The sequence below is a fragment of the Schistocerca americana genome, chromosome 2 (genome assembly GCF_021461395.2).
Source record: "Schistocerca americana isolate TAMUIC-IGC-003095 chromosome 2, iqSchAmer2.1, whole genome shotgun sequence".
NCBI lineage: Eukaryota > Metazoa > Arthropoda > Insecta > Orthoptera > Acrididae > Schistocerca > Schistocerca americana.
Genome location: NC_060120.1, coordinates 816,811,018 through 816,823,967, shown reverse-complemented (window position 1 = coordinate 816,823,967; position 12,950 = coordinate 816,811,018). Strand labels below are relative to the sequence as shown.

Genomic DNA, 12,950 nt, shown 5'->3' with positions numbered 1-12,950 from the left:
AGATCATTAGCTCTGTGTTTTTGGTGCAGTGGATAGCGTTTTGGGTTAGCATGCAGGATGTCGGTGGTTCGATTCTGTGTCGACGCGTATTTGATTTTATTTACCAACTATATTCTGCCATAGAATACTGTAATATATACCGTTTCACGAGCCACACGTTTCCGACATTTACACTGTTTCTCTAACGGTAATGGAAATTATGTTTCCAAATTTCAGTCGATAATAATAATACACTCCTGGAAATGGAAAAAGAACACATTGACACCGGTGTGTCAGACCCACCATACTTGCTCCGGACACTGCGAGAGGGCTGTACAAGCAATGATCACACGCACGGCACAGCGGACACACCAGGAACCGCGGTGTTGGCCGTCGAATGGGGCTAGCTGCGCAGCATTTGTGCACCGCCGCCGTCAGTGTCAGCCAGTTTGCCGTGGCATACGGAGCTCCATCGCAGTCTTTAACACTGGTAGCATGCCGCGACAGCGTGGACATGAACCGTATGTGCAGTTGACGGACTTTGAGCGAGGGCGTATAGTGGGCATGCGGGAGGCCGGGTGGACGTACCGCCGAATTGCTCAACACGTGGGGCGTGAGGTCTCCACAGTACATCGATGTTGTCGCCAGTGGTCGGCGGAAGGTGCACGTGCCCGTCGACCTGGGACCGGACCGCAGCGACGCACGGATGCACGCCAAGACCGTAGGATCCTACGCAGTGCCGTAGGGGACCGCACCGCCACTTCCCTGCAAATTAGGGACACTGTTGCTCCTGGGGTATCGCCGAGGACCATTCGCAACCGTCTCCATGAAGCTGGGCTACGGTCCCGCACACCGTTAGGCCGTCTTCCGCTCACGCCCCAACATCGTGCAGCCCGCCTCCAGTGGTGTCGCGACAGGCGTGAATGGAGGGACGAATGGAGACGTGTCGTCTTCAGCGATGAGAGTCGCTTCTGCCTTGGTGCCAATGATGGTCGTATGCGTGTTTGGCGCAGTGCAGGTGAGCGCCACAATCAGGACTGCATACGACCGAGGCACACAGGGCCAACACCCGGCATCATGGTGTGGGGAGCGATCTCCTACACTGGCCGTACACCACTGGTGATCGTCGAGGGGACACTGAATAGTGCACGGTACATCCAAACCGTCATCGAACCCATCGTTCTACCATTCCTAGACCGGCAAGGGAACTTGCTGTTCCAACAGGACAATGCACGTCCGCATGTATCCCGTACCACCCAACGTGCTCTAGAAGGTGTAAGTCAACTACCCTGGCCAGCAAGATCTCCGGATCTGTCCCCCATTGAGCATGTTTGGGACTGGATGAAGCGTCGTCTCACGCGGTCTGCACGTCCAGCACGAACGCTGGTCCAACTGAGGCGCCAGGTGGAAATGGCATGGCAAGCCGTTCCACAGGACTACATCCAGCATCTCTACGATCGTCTCCATGGGAGAATAGCAGCCTGCATTGCTGCGAAAGGTGGATATACACTGTACTAGTGCCGACATTGTGCATGCTCTGTTGCCTGTGTCTATGTGCCTGTGGTTCTGTCAGTGTGATCATGTGATGTGTCTGACCCCAGGAATGTGTCAATAAAGTTTCCCCTTCCTGGGACAATGAATTCACGGTGTTCTTATTTCAATTTCCAGGAGTGTAGTAATAACGCATAGAGATACTAACTAAACAGCATAAACCGATCAGATCAGTGTTGAAAGGCATAATTAGTAATTCCACGGTGATAATACATACAAATGGTAATCGAGTTTGGAAGTTATTTGCAAAGAATTTTACTAGCCCTACTGGTGACGTAAGGCTCTAACGAAATGTAGCGGACCAGGATGTGGTAGGAATAGTTGGCACTAAACGAGGGGCCATTGGGTGACGATAAACAGAAAACAGGTTTGGTGCGAAACAGTTCGTGTCAACGACGTGCAAAAGGCTTCTTTAAAAGCTGACCAGCGAAAACGATTGTTCTTCAATTTCTGTGTTCGTGGTACGTAAGTGCAAATTTTTTGTAGAAGATCGACTGTAATCGCTGTATCATGATTAAGACGCCAGATACCATGCAGAGTACATTTAGCCCCAACCCAGGAACGAACACTCAACCTTCTGCATGCTAACACGAAATACTATCCACTGCACCGACTCCACAGAACTACTGTCGAATGCTAACACAGGTAGTTAAAGTACATGTTATTACAGTGTTGCCAGATTGCCAATCTTTAACTTCTATTTACTGACCGATATATGGCCAGGATCGATATTTTTGTGTTGCTAGTATGTGAGGAATTGCGTTGCGAAGACCGAATGTGCGAATTTTTCTTCACCCTGTATATGACATTTCACGTCATTACTCTCTGATTTGTACACCGACAAAACAAAACATTGTGATCACTGTCCACCGCCTGTTTGCCGATGACGCTGTAGTCTACAGGAAGGTAGTATCACACGGAAGTTGTGAACAAATTGATAAGGATTTGCAGAAAATAAATGCGTGGTGTAGTGATTGGTAGTTCTGTCTCAATATTAGTACGTGCAACCTAATGCGCATAACAAGGCGAAAATCCCCATTAATGTAAGAGTACAAAATAAATGCCCAGTCTTTGGAAGCGGTAACATCCGTCAAGTATTTGGGGGTGACTATTCGAAATGATCTTAAATGGAATGATCAGATTACACAAGTAACGGGTAAGGCTAACTCTAGATTGCGGTTTGTCGGTAGAATCCTGAAGCGATGCAGTCCTTCAACAAAGGAAATAGCTTACAATACGTGAGTTCGTCCAGTCTTCGAGTATTGTTCGCCTGTATGGGACCCTTACCAGTTGGGTCTGATTCAAAAGTTTGAGTAGGTCCAAAAAACAGCGGCAAGATTCGTGACTGGCACATTTGACCATCGCGAGGGCGTTACAAATCTCGTGGAAAGTTGAAGTGGGACACACTTGCAGATAGATGGCGCGCTAAACGGAAGGGGCTTCTCACTAAATCCCGAAATCCTATCTTCACCGAGGATGTAGAGGATATATTATGACCACCAACTTTCAAATCGTGCAGTGATCACCATTCAAAGATAAGGGAAATTAGAGCCTTTCAGACAGTCGTTTTTCCCTCGCGCGATTCGCGAGTGGCACGAGGGGGGGGGGGGGGGGGGGGGGGGGGGGGGGGGGGGGGGAATATGACTTTGGCGTGAATTGTGCCCTCCGCCACACACCGCTTTGTGGCTAGCGAAGTACATATGCGAGCGCGAGTAACAAAAGCATGCAAGTAGATCAGACACGGACGGGGGATCACCCTATCGAAGATATGGACTGCAGACGGGGAAATACATTCAGATAAGCAACTTTGACAAAGGCTAGATTATTATTACGAAGAGCTGTGAACGAGTGTCTCTAAAACGGCGAAGCTGGTCGAATATTAACGTGCGACTGTCGCGAGCATCTACGGAAAGAGGTAGATGGACAGTCAAACCACCACTAGGAGCTAAATGGTTGAACATCCACGGCTCTTTGCAGAATGTGGGGTTCGGGGGCTTGTCAGCTCTGTAAAATAGGATAGATGGTGATCTGCGACATCTCTGCCGAAAGAGCACAATGCTGGTGCACGCGTAAGTGTTTCGGAGCACACCGTTCATCGTACATTGTTGAACGTGGAGCTCCGCAGCAGACCATCCTTACGTGTTCACATGTTGACCCAATGACATCGTCAAATACGATTGCAGTGGGCACGGGACCGTAGGGATTCGACCGTCGATCAATGGAAACGTGTAGCCTCTTCGGGTGAATTACTTTTTTATTATACAAACGCCGTCATCGAGGTGAACGACGGCTCGAAACGTGCAGCGCACCACGGAGGCAAGTTGGTGGGAGCTGTATTATGCTATGGGTGACATCCTCCTGCGCTAGCATGGGACCTGTGGTAGTAATCGAAGACACGGTGACAGTTGCGAACCACTTGCATCCCTTCATGCTTGATGCCTTCCGCGACGGCTATGTCATCTATCAGCTTGCTACAGTGAGGAGCATAGCACGTTGATGTTTCAGCGACGAAATTCGCCTGATTTAAAATCTAGGGAACCCATCTGGGTCGCCGTCGGCCGCCATCACTGCGTGCGAAAATTGTTGTTGTTGTGATCTTCAGTCCTGAGACTGGTTTGATGCAGCTCTCCATGCTACTCTATCCTGTGCAAGCTTCTTCATCTCCCAGTACTTACTGCCGCCTACATCCTTCTGAATCTGCTTAGTGTATTCATCTCTTGGTCTCCCTCTACAATTTTACCATCCACGCTGCCCTCCAATACTAAATTGGTGATCCCTCGATGTCTCAGACCATGTCCTACCAACCGATCCCTTCTTCTAGTCAAGTTGTGCCACAAGCTTCTCTTCTTCCCAATTCCATTCAATACCTCCTCATTAGTTACGTGATCTACCCATCTAATCTTCAGCATTCTTCTGTAGCACCACATTTCGAAAGCTTCTATTCTCTTCTTGTCCAAACTATTTATCGTCCACGTTTCACTTCCATACATGGCTACACTCCATACAAATACTTTCAGAAACGACTTCCTGACATTTAAATCTATACTCGATGTTAACAAATTTTTCTTCTTCAGAAACGCTTTCCTTGCCATTGCCAGTCTACATTTTATATCCTCTCTACTTCGACCATCATCAGTTATTTTGCTCCCCAAATAGCAAAACTCCTTTACTACTTTAAGTATCTCATTTCCTAATCTAATTCCCCGACTTCATTCAACTACCATTATCCTCGTTTTGGTTTTGTTGATGTTCATCTTATACCCTCCTTTCAAGACACTGTCCATTCCGTTCAACTGCTCTTCCAAGTCCTATGCTGTCTCTGACAGAATTACAATGTCATCGGCGAACCTCAAAGTATTTATTTCTTCTCCATGTATTTTAATACTTACTCTGAATTTTTCTTTTGTTTCCGTCACTGCTTGCTCAATATACAGATTGAATAACATCGGGGAGAGGCTACAAACCTGTCTCACTCCCTTCCCAACCACTGCTTCCCTTTCATGCCCATCGACTCTTATAACTGCCATCTGGTTTCTGTACAAATTGTAAATAGCCTTTCGTTCCCTGTATTTTACCCCTGCCACCTTCAGTATTTGAAAGAAAGTATTCCAATCAACATTGTAAAAAGCTTTCTCTAAGTCTACAAATGCTAGAAACGTAGGTTTGCCTTTCCTTAATCTTTCTTCTAAGATAAGTCGTAGGGTCAGTATTGCCTCACGTGTTCCAACATTTCTACGGAATCCAAACTGATCTTCCCCGAGGTCGGCTTCTATCAGTTTTTCCATTCGTCAGTAAAGAATTCGCGTTAGTATTTTGCAGCTGTGACTTATTAAACTGATAGTTCGGTAATTTTCACATCTGCCAACACCTGCTTTCTTTGGGATTGGAATTATTATATTCTTCTTGAAGTCTGAGGGTATTTCGCCTGTCTCGTACATCTTGCTCACCAGATGGTAGAGTTTTGTCAGGACTGGCTCTCCCAAGGCCGTCAGTAGCTATGATTAAGTTACGCTCTGCGCAAAATTCTACCAGGCGGCTTCCTCTTTCATTTCTTAGCCCCAATCCATATTCATCTACTATGTTTCCTTCTCACCCTTTTCCTACTCTTGAATTGCAGTCACCCATGACTATTAAATTTTCGTCTCCCTTCACTACCGGAATAATTTCTTTTATCTCATCATACATTTCATCAACTTCTTCGTCATCTGCGAAGATTAGTAACCCGTTATTTACGGGAATTAAGTGTTCTGTGTGTCGATATCTAATACTCAATACTTCCATAAACCTGCCAACAAACTGTCGGATGCCTGATACACAGAATCAGTGATATATTTCGTTCAGAGACTACGAAACACGCCATTAAACAGGTGGTGATAATGTTTGGTATCATCAGTGTATACGCCCGACCCACATACTTTTCCCTATGGGGGCGTTCATTGCTAATGTAATTATGGTGAAACTTATGACCAGTAGTGACAACGACAAGCAAATCCTGGTATTTAAAAAGCTTAGACAAATCATAACAGAGATTCTCCATAAATGGAATCTTCACGAATTAGGATCTCGAAAACAGCAAGACGAGGGGACATCTGCACTCAGCTACTGATGTTTATTCTTTATACAGCTTATCACAGATTGCTGGACTGTAGGTATTATTCACAGCGATGCATTTCAAATTCGCTAACTCTTTTACTATGGAGAATTGGCTAAGCGATATCCCACTACTGTGGTGCACCACACATTTGAAAGAAAGTTGCTATTTCTTCATGAACAGAAAGTTATTTTTTGTGGTCAATTGGGATGTCCTCTATGAAGCAAAATACGAAGAATATTCACTACCTTCTGCATCATTTGCCTCGCCTCACTGTTCTATCGTACCAGACAATAAATATCGATGTACTGAACATTGCACCTGTCTCTTCGGAATCTTCTCTACCGATTGGTCTCGTAGAATTAAACTTCTTACAACATTACGTTTGTAATAAGAAACGGAACGACGTTTTCCGTTTACACTGGGAACCATAGAACGTTCCTCAGGAACAGCCTTTTTTGAAGTGACTGCGCCATAAGTCACAAAAAAAGAAAAGTAAATGCGGTTGGTGGCTTTTAGTACAGAAACATTGTATTTTTAAACGTATGCTACCTCTCTCTCTCTATGGTCCGCGAAGCCTTAGTGAACCAACGTATGGCGAAATGAACTCTGCAACGAAATTAGAAATATTGTCGACACAATCAACTGGCCTTCTAGGTTCAGTCACCAGCGCATAGTTCACTGACACATCCCATAACGGCTCACTGTGTATCACAGTTTCAAGGCCCTTCTGTGTCTTTATTTCCTTCCAAAATGCAGAATGCAATACTCATAAACAAACATGGAGCTATACTGTTGAAATGACAACGAAGTGTGGTTCCTAAACGACGCAACAGGATCTGAATAATGAAGTGAGCTTCACCAGGATTTAACTAGAGCTGGATTCCGTTTGTGATACAGTGTACAATTTAATTACGATATAGAGTATGTGACCAGACCAGCAGAAAATGTGTGTATACTCGTACTCACACACACTTACATACTATAATGAACTCTGTTGAACGGCACTTGCATTGTCCAACTACTTGTTATGCGCGTCACGTTCAACCCCGAACTGGTGTTCCGCTAACGACACCCATGTCTGTAACTAACCAATTTCCAGAGTTTGCTCGCTTTGAATAACTGACATAAGCCAGTAGTAAATTGATCATTATTGAGACAAGGGGAAAAAAAACCGAGCGAGGTGGCGCAGTGGTTAGACACTGGACTCGCATTCGGGAGGACGACGGTTCAATCCCGCGTCCGGCCATCCTGATTTAGGTTTTCCGTGATTTCCCTAAATCACTCCAGGCAAATGCCGGGATGGTTCCTCTGAAAGGGCACGGCCGACTTCCTTCCCTAATCCGATGAGACCGATGACCACGCTGTCTGGTCTCCTTCCCCAAACAACCAACGAACCAAGGGGGAAAAAAACGTAAATGTGAGCTGCACTGTTCACATTTTATAATCATTGGTATATAATTGTTTCTTTTTTGCTATCGCTGTTGTAGCCCTCAGTTTGAAGACTCGTTTCACGAAACTTTTCGCGCTAGTTTATTCTGTGCAAGTGCCCTTATTCTGGTTAATTAACGCAATCTGCATCCACTTGCACTATTCGAGTCTTGATCTCCCTCTATAATTATTTTATCACTCACACTTCCTTTACCAAACTGACGATTGCTTTATACCTTTCAGGATCTATGTCACATAAATTCCTTTATTTCCCCCAAATCGATTCAGTATCTCCTCATTAGCTATTCGATCTACCCACCTAATCCTCAACAACCTTCTGTAGTAATACATTTCTTCTGTGAACTGTAATTATTAACCATATCCTAACCGCACCTGATATCCACTGGCATCTTGCTGACTGATATATTTTTCATTATATACAAATATTTCGTCCTTATAGACACAGATGAAAATTCTTGCTTGACACACAGTTTCTACTCACGAGGGCACCCACGTATGTAGTCCCGACGATTCTCCAGTGAATAAAATTTTCAGCCACTCATAAAATATTTATCATTCGCCGTACACTTTCTCTTCTGTTGATATTTCAAACGAAAGCGTCAAGTCTGCAGGTCTCCACCTCTGCCGATAGCAGTCCAGTCTCGGATGACTGTTAAGCTCCACGACGCCACACTCGTAGTATAATGAAAATACTACTTGTGTAACTTTTCATCCACTTATTCCAGACGGAGCATAACAGAATATCTTGAAACGTGAGTCCGCGAAGTGCAAGCCATTAAGACGTTCGACTACTATTTCGTCACAAAACTCACCACTCTTTTATACTAACTTCTACTTGCAACAATTGCATTCGCATTTTCTGAGTGAGCACTGCTCTACAAGAGCAACAAGCAGCCATATGACTGCACCCTTATGGCAGCAGGGTGATTCAAAATGAATGGAACTAAAAGAAAGTATACTTGTGACTACAGTAATGACTTTATTTCAGAAGTGCATTTATAGTCTGGAACGTTTATCCTGACAGTTCCTATGGATGTTCACACAATTTTGATATGGCTCCATGTGTGACACTGCAGTTGTCTATCCGGTACTGCATTTCTTGCCAGACCCGATCGAACTTACCTGACTATCTGGTGCCTTAGCTGCTGTAAGTCCTGCGGAAATGGGAGCACGTAATCTGTGTCCTTTACAGTCCATTGTTGTAAGGTTGTAAGGTCAGACGACTTGTGGGGAGGGGGGAGGGGGGGGCAGAGGTTGCGCACAACAACATGAACGGCACATCATTCGACCCACCACGACCAATCCACCACTGAGGAAGATGTTCCTTGAAGTGACTACGTACGAGGTTACATCAATGTAGCAAGGCTCCGTCCTGCTGCAAAATGAAATGGGGTACCTCTTCTGTCAACTAAGGCAATAACCAGAGAGAAAGCATATCGAAATAGGTTATGCCTGTAACAGTTGATTCTGCAAAAAAGAAAGGACCAAGACTATGCTATTTGTGATCATGCAAAAATTTTCAAGTTTCAGAAAATCGCGGTCATGTTACAGAAAGAGTATGGGTTCTATGTACCCCATATTCTCAAATTATGTCCTTAAGTGGGTGTGGCTTCGTCATAGAACACTAGTCTCTGCGAAACCATCTGCTTTCATACGTGCTTGAACATCAATGCTTAATTTTCTCCCCTTTCGTTTATCGGCTGGTTTCAACGCCCACAGCATCTGATTTCTGTAAGCAGACACTTGCGCAGTACAAGCCAAATGGTTGACTGCGTCACATTTCTTTCTCTGGTGCTTCCTTCGTGGATTGTACGAATATGCACTTTTCCAAACTTCGTTGGAAAATGTCTTTGAACAACGATTATTAGTGATATTCTACAAGACAATACGCCTTTCCCATCGCTGATGCCACTAGTTTAACCGCTAACGATAGCGATGAAAAATAACAGCGATTTTTCATCGTTTCATTGTTACCAACCCAAAATATGAGAATTAACATTAAAGTCTATTTGTGTATTTCTGAAATAAATTCGTTGCTGTAGTCACAGGAATACTTTTTGTCCTATTCATTTTGAACAACCTTGTAGCATTTGTGATAGTGCGTATTGTTGTAGGATATTGGTAGCTATGGCGAGTGACTTTTGTGTTGTTGTGTTGGCAGCACCGGGACACGCAGGAGACACTGGCCGTGCTGGACAGGCTGGACCTGGACACGGAGAAGCCCAGCGACGAGGAGATCGCCCGCAAGTTCGGCTTCGAGGAGGACTACTTCAACGGAACGCTCTCCAGGTGGCAACACATCAAGCCCAAGATATGGTCCCTCTTCGACGAACCCTACTCCTCCAACGCCGCCAAGGTGCCTGCTTACTAGCATGTCATGCAAGTGTTTTCTGTAAATGATGTCCAGTCGAAGCACCCAGAAACAAATAAGAAATCAGAATCATTTTAATCAAACGTCACCGTGCCTTTCAACTAAAAGTATTTCTTCAATGACATCTAAACCAGACCACAGAGCTACACAAATTATTTATCGTACCTGGACGTCTTCCGTGATAAAGTTGTAAAGCACCACTTCTGGCAGCTCTTGACTATCGTGAATGTCAGTGCTGGTTTCTGGCATCCAGAGAAACGAGGTTTTGTTCCACCTGGACATGACGACTCAGTCTTATCATAATCCTTCTAAATGGCTAGTGGCCGTGGGCTACTATTCTGGCCCATGATGGCAGGTGTGTCGTTTGGTTAATAAGATTATAATATTTTAATTTGGCCTCCCGGTTAGCCGAGCGGTGTAACGCACGGCTTCCCCGCGCAGGAAGGAGCGCCTGGTCCCCGGCACGAATCCGCCCGGCGGACTTGTGTCAAGGTCCGGTGAGCCGGTCAGTCTGTGGATGGTGCTTAGGCGGTTTACCATCTGCCTCGACGAATGTGGGCTGGTTCCCCTTATTCCGCCTCAGCTACACTATGTCGGCAATTGCTGCGCAAAGAAGTTCTCCAAGTACGCGCACACCACCATTACTCTACCACCCAAACATAGGGGTTACATTCGTCTGGTGTCTGACGTTCCCTGGGGAGGGGGGGGGGGGAGGGAGGAGGGGGTCTACCGGGGGCCGAACCGCACAATAACACTGGGTTCGGTGTGGGGCGGCGGAGAAGTGAAGTGGACTGCAGCAGTCGTCGTGGGGTTGTGGACTACTGCGGCTGCGGCAGGGATGGAGCCTCTCCGTCATCTCTAGGTCCCCGGTTAACATACAACATACATATTTTAATTTTCTCAAACAATCAATTTGTAACAACATTGCATACCGTAAACAGCATAGCTAGTGTCTTCTCTCAAAGAAAATTTCTCCCATCAGTATATGTTAAAAAGCACGTTCAAAAATCACTAAGAGGAAAATGTGGAGTACGGGATGACAACAGAAATATTTCAGCTTCCAGTGGGCGCAATTCTTTAATTGCACCAGCTGATTCTCAACTAAGCATATTAGAATCCTGCGGTAACATACACTGAGGTGACAAAAGGCATGCGATACCTCGCGTCGGACCTCATTTTGCCCGGCGTAGTGTAGGAGCTCGATGTGGCATGGACTAAACAAGACGTTGGAAGTCTCCAGCAGAAATAGTGATCCATGCTGCCTCTGTAGCCGTCCGTGTGCAGGACTATATCCCATAAAGGTTCGACGGGATACACGTCCTGCAATCTGGATGGCCAAGTCATCCACAACAATCGCGAACAGTCCGGTAACATGCACCCGGTGTCATTCCCCAAAAACTTCCATCGATGTTTGCTGCAAATTGTCTCCAAGTGGCAGAAAATAAACATTTCTTGTCAACGATTGGTTCAGTTGAACCAGAGAACCCAGTCTATTCCATGTAAACGCAGCCCACACAATTATCAAGCCATCACCAGCTCGAACAGTAATTGTTGAATAACTTGAGTCCATGACTTCATGGGGTCTGTGCCATACTCGAAACCTACCACTAGCTCTTACCAACTGAAATAGGGGCTCATATGATTAGGCCACGTTTTTCCAGTAGTTTAGGGGATATGACCACGAGCCCAGGATGTTAAATGTCACCGTTTTCGTCGTACGTCTCACATTAATTTCTGCGGTTATTACACAGTCTAGCTATTCTGTTAGCAGTGACGAGTTAACACAAACGCCGCTGTTCTCGGTCGTTAAGTGAAGATGACGGCCGTTGCATTGAGCGGGGCGAGAGATAATGCCTGAAATTTTGTATTCTCGGCACACTCTTGACACTGTGGGTCTCGGAATATAGAATTCACCAACGATTTCCGAATTAAATGTCCCAGGTGTCTAGCTCCAACTAACATTCCGCGTTCAAACTCTGTTAATCCCCGTCATACGAGCATAATCACGTCGGAAACCTTTCCACATGAATCACATGAGTGCAAATGATAGTTCTGCAAATCCACTAACATTTTATACCTTGTGTACGCTATACTACCCCCATCTGTGTATGTTCGTATAGCTATCTCATGACTTATGTCACCTCAGTGTATTTTTATCAGTTTTTCTCTTTTTTCTACTTAGGTTAATTATTCATACTATTCAGTACCGTTCAGGGTTTCAGCCCACCAAGCAAGTGGGCCCGGGTTCGATTCCCGGCAGGGGACTGTGTGTTTTGTGTCCTTCATCATCATTCTCATCATCATTATAACACCCAAGTCGCCGAAGTGGTGTCAACTAAAAAGACTTGCAATACGGCAGCCGAACCCCGACGGCCGGCAGGTGTGGAGGAGCGGTTTCTAGGCGCTTCAGTTTGGAACCGCGCGACCGCTACGGTCGCAGGTTCGAATCCTGCCTCGGGCATGGATGTTCCTTAGGTTAGTTAGGTTTAAGTAGTTCTAAGTTCTAGGGGACTGATGACTTCAGAAGTTAAGTCCCATAGTGCTCAGAGTCATTTGAACCAGTCGAACTCCGACGGGGATATCCCGGCCAATAAATGCCATACGATCATTTCATTTCAGTACCGTTACATGGTAATGGACTGTCAATCTTTTTTCATTTTTTCCCAGATACTGAAGTAAAAAACTAAATGTCAGTCATGAAACCATCGTCGCCCAATTTTCGAATTTGCACCTTAGTTGAACCAGTGTCTTGCCACTGCTATCTAATTAGTGTTTCGTGTGCATCCCACAGGCGTAAAAGAGGGAGAAATCGTTCGGAATATTCAGCTTCTCTAAATATGATTCCGAAATGTATTTACCCAAGCGTTCTTCCTTTGGAGCCTACAAACGCGGCAGGCACCGAGCACTTTATTCCTTCACACAGCTCCGTTTGGAATGTTGTTCACCAGATCGTGTGAGATATTTAACACCTCAGTAGTCCCATGAAATTAATTTCAATGTTCTACC

General features: G+C 45.4%; 1 protein-coding gene across 1 annotated transcript in view; it reads left to right on the top strand.

The window, feature by feature from the left end:
• The window catches only part of LOC124595754 (potassium voltage-gated channel protein Shaw-like), a 408,834-nt gene that overhangs the window by 308,345 nt on the left and 87,539 nt on the right, over nucleotides 1–12,950 (top strand). The window contains exon 3 of the mRNA XM_047134633.1: nucleotides 9,735–9,929. Within this exon, the coding sequence (XP_046990589.1) occupies nucleotides 9,735–9,929 (195 nt within the window). The remainder of the gene's footprint in view (nucleotides 1–9,734; nucleotides 9,930–12,950) is intronic.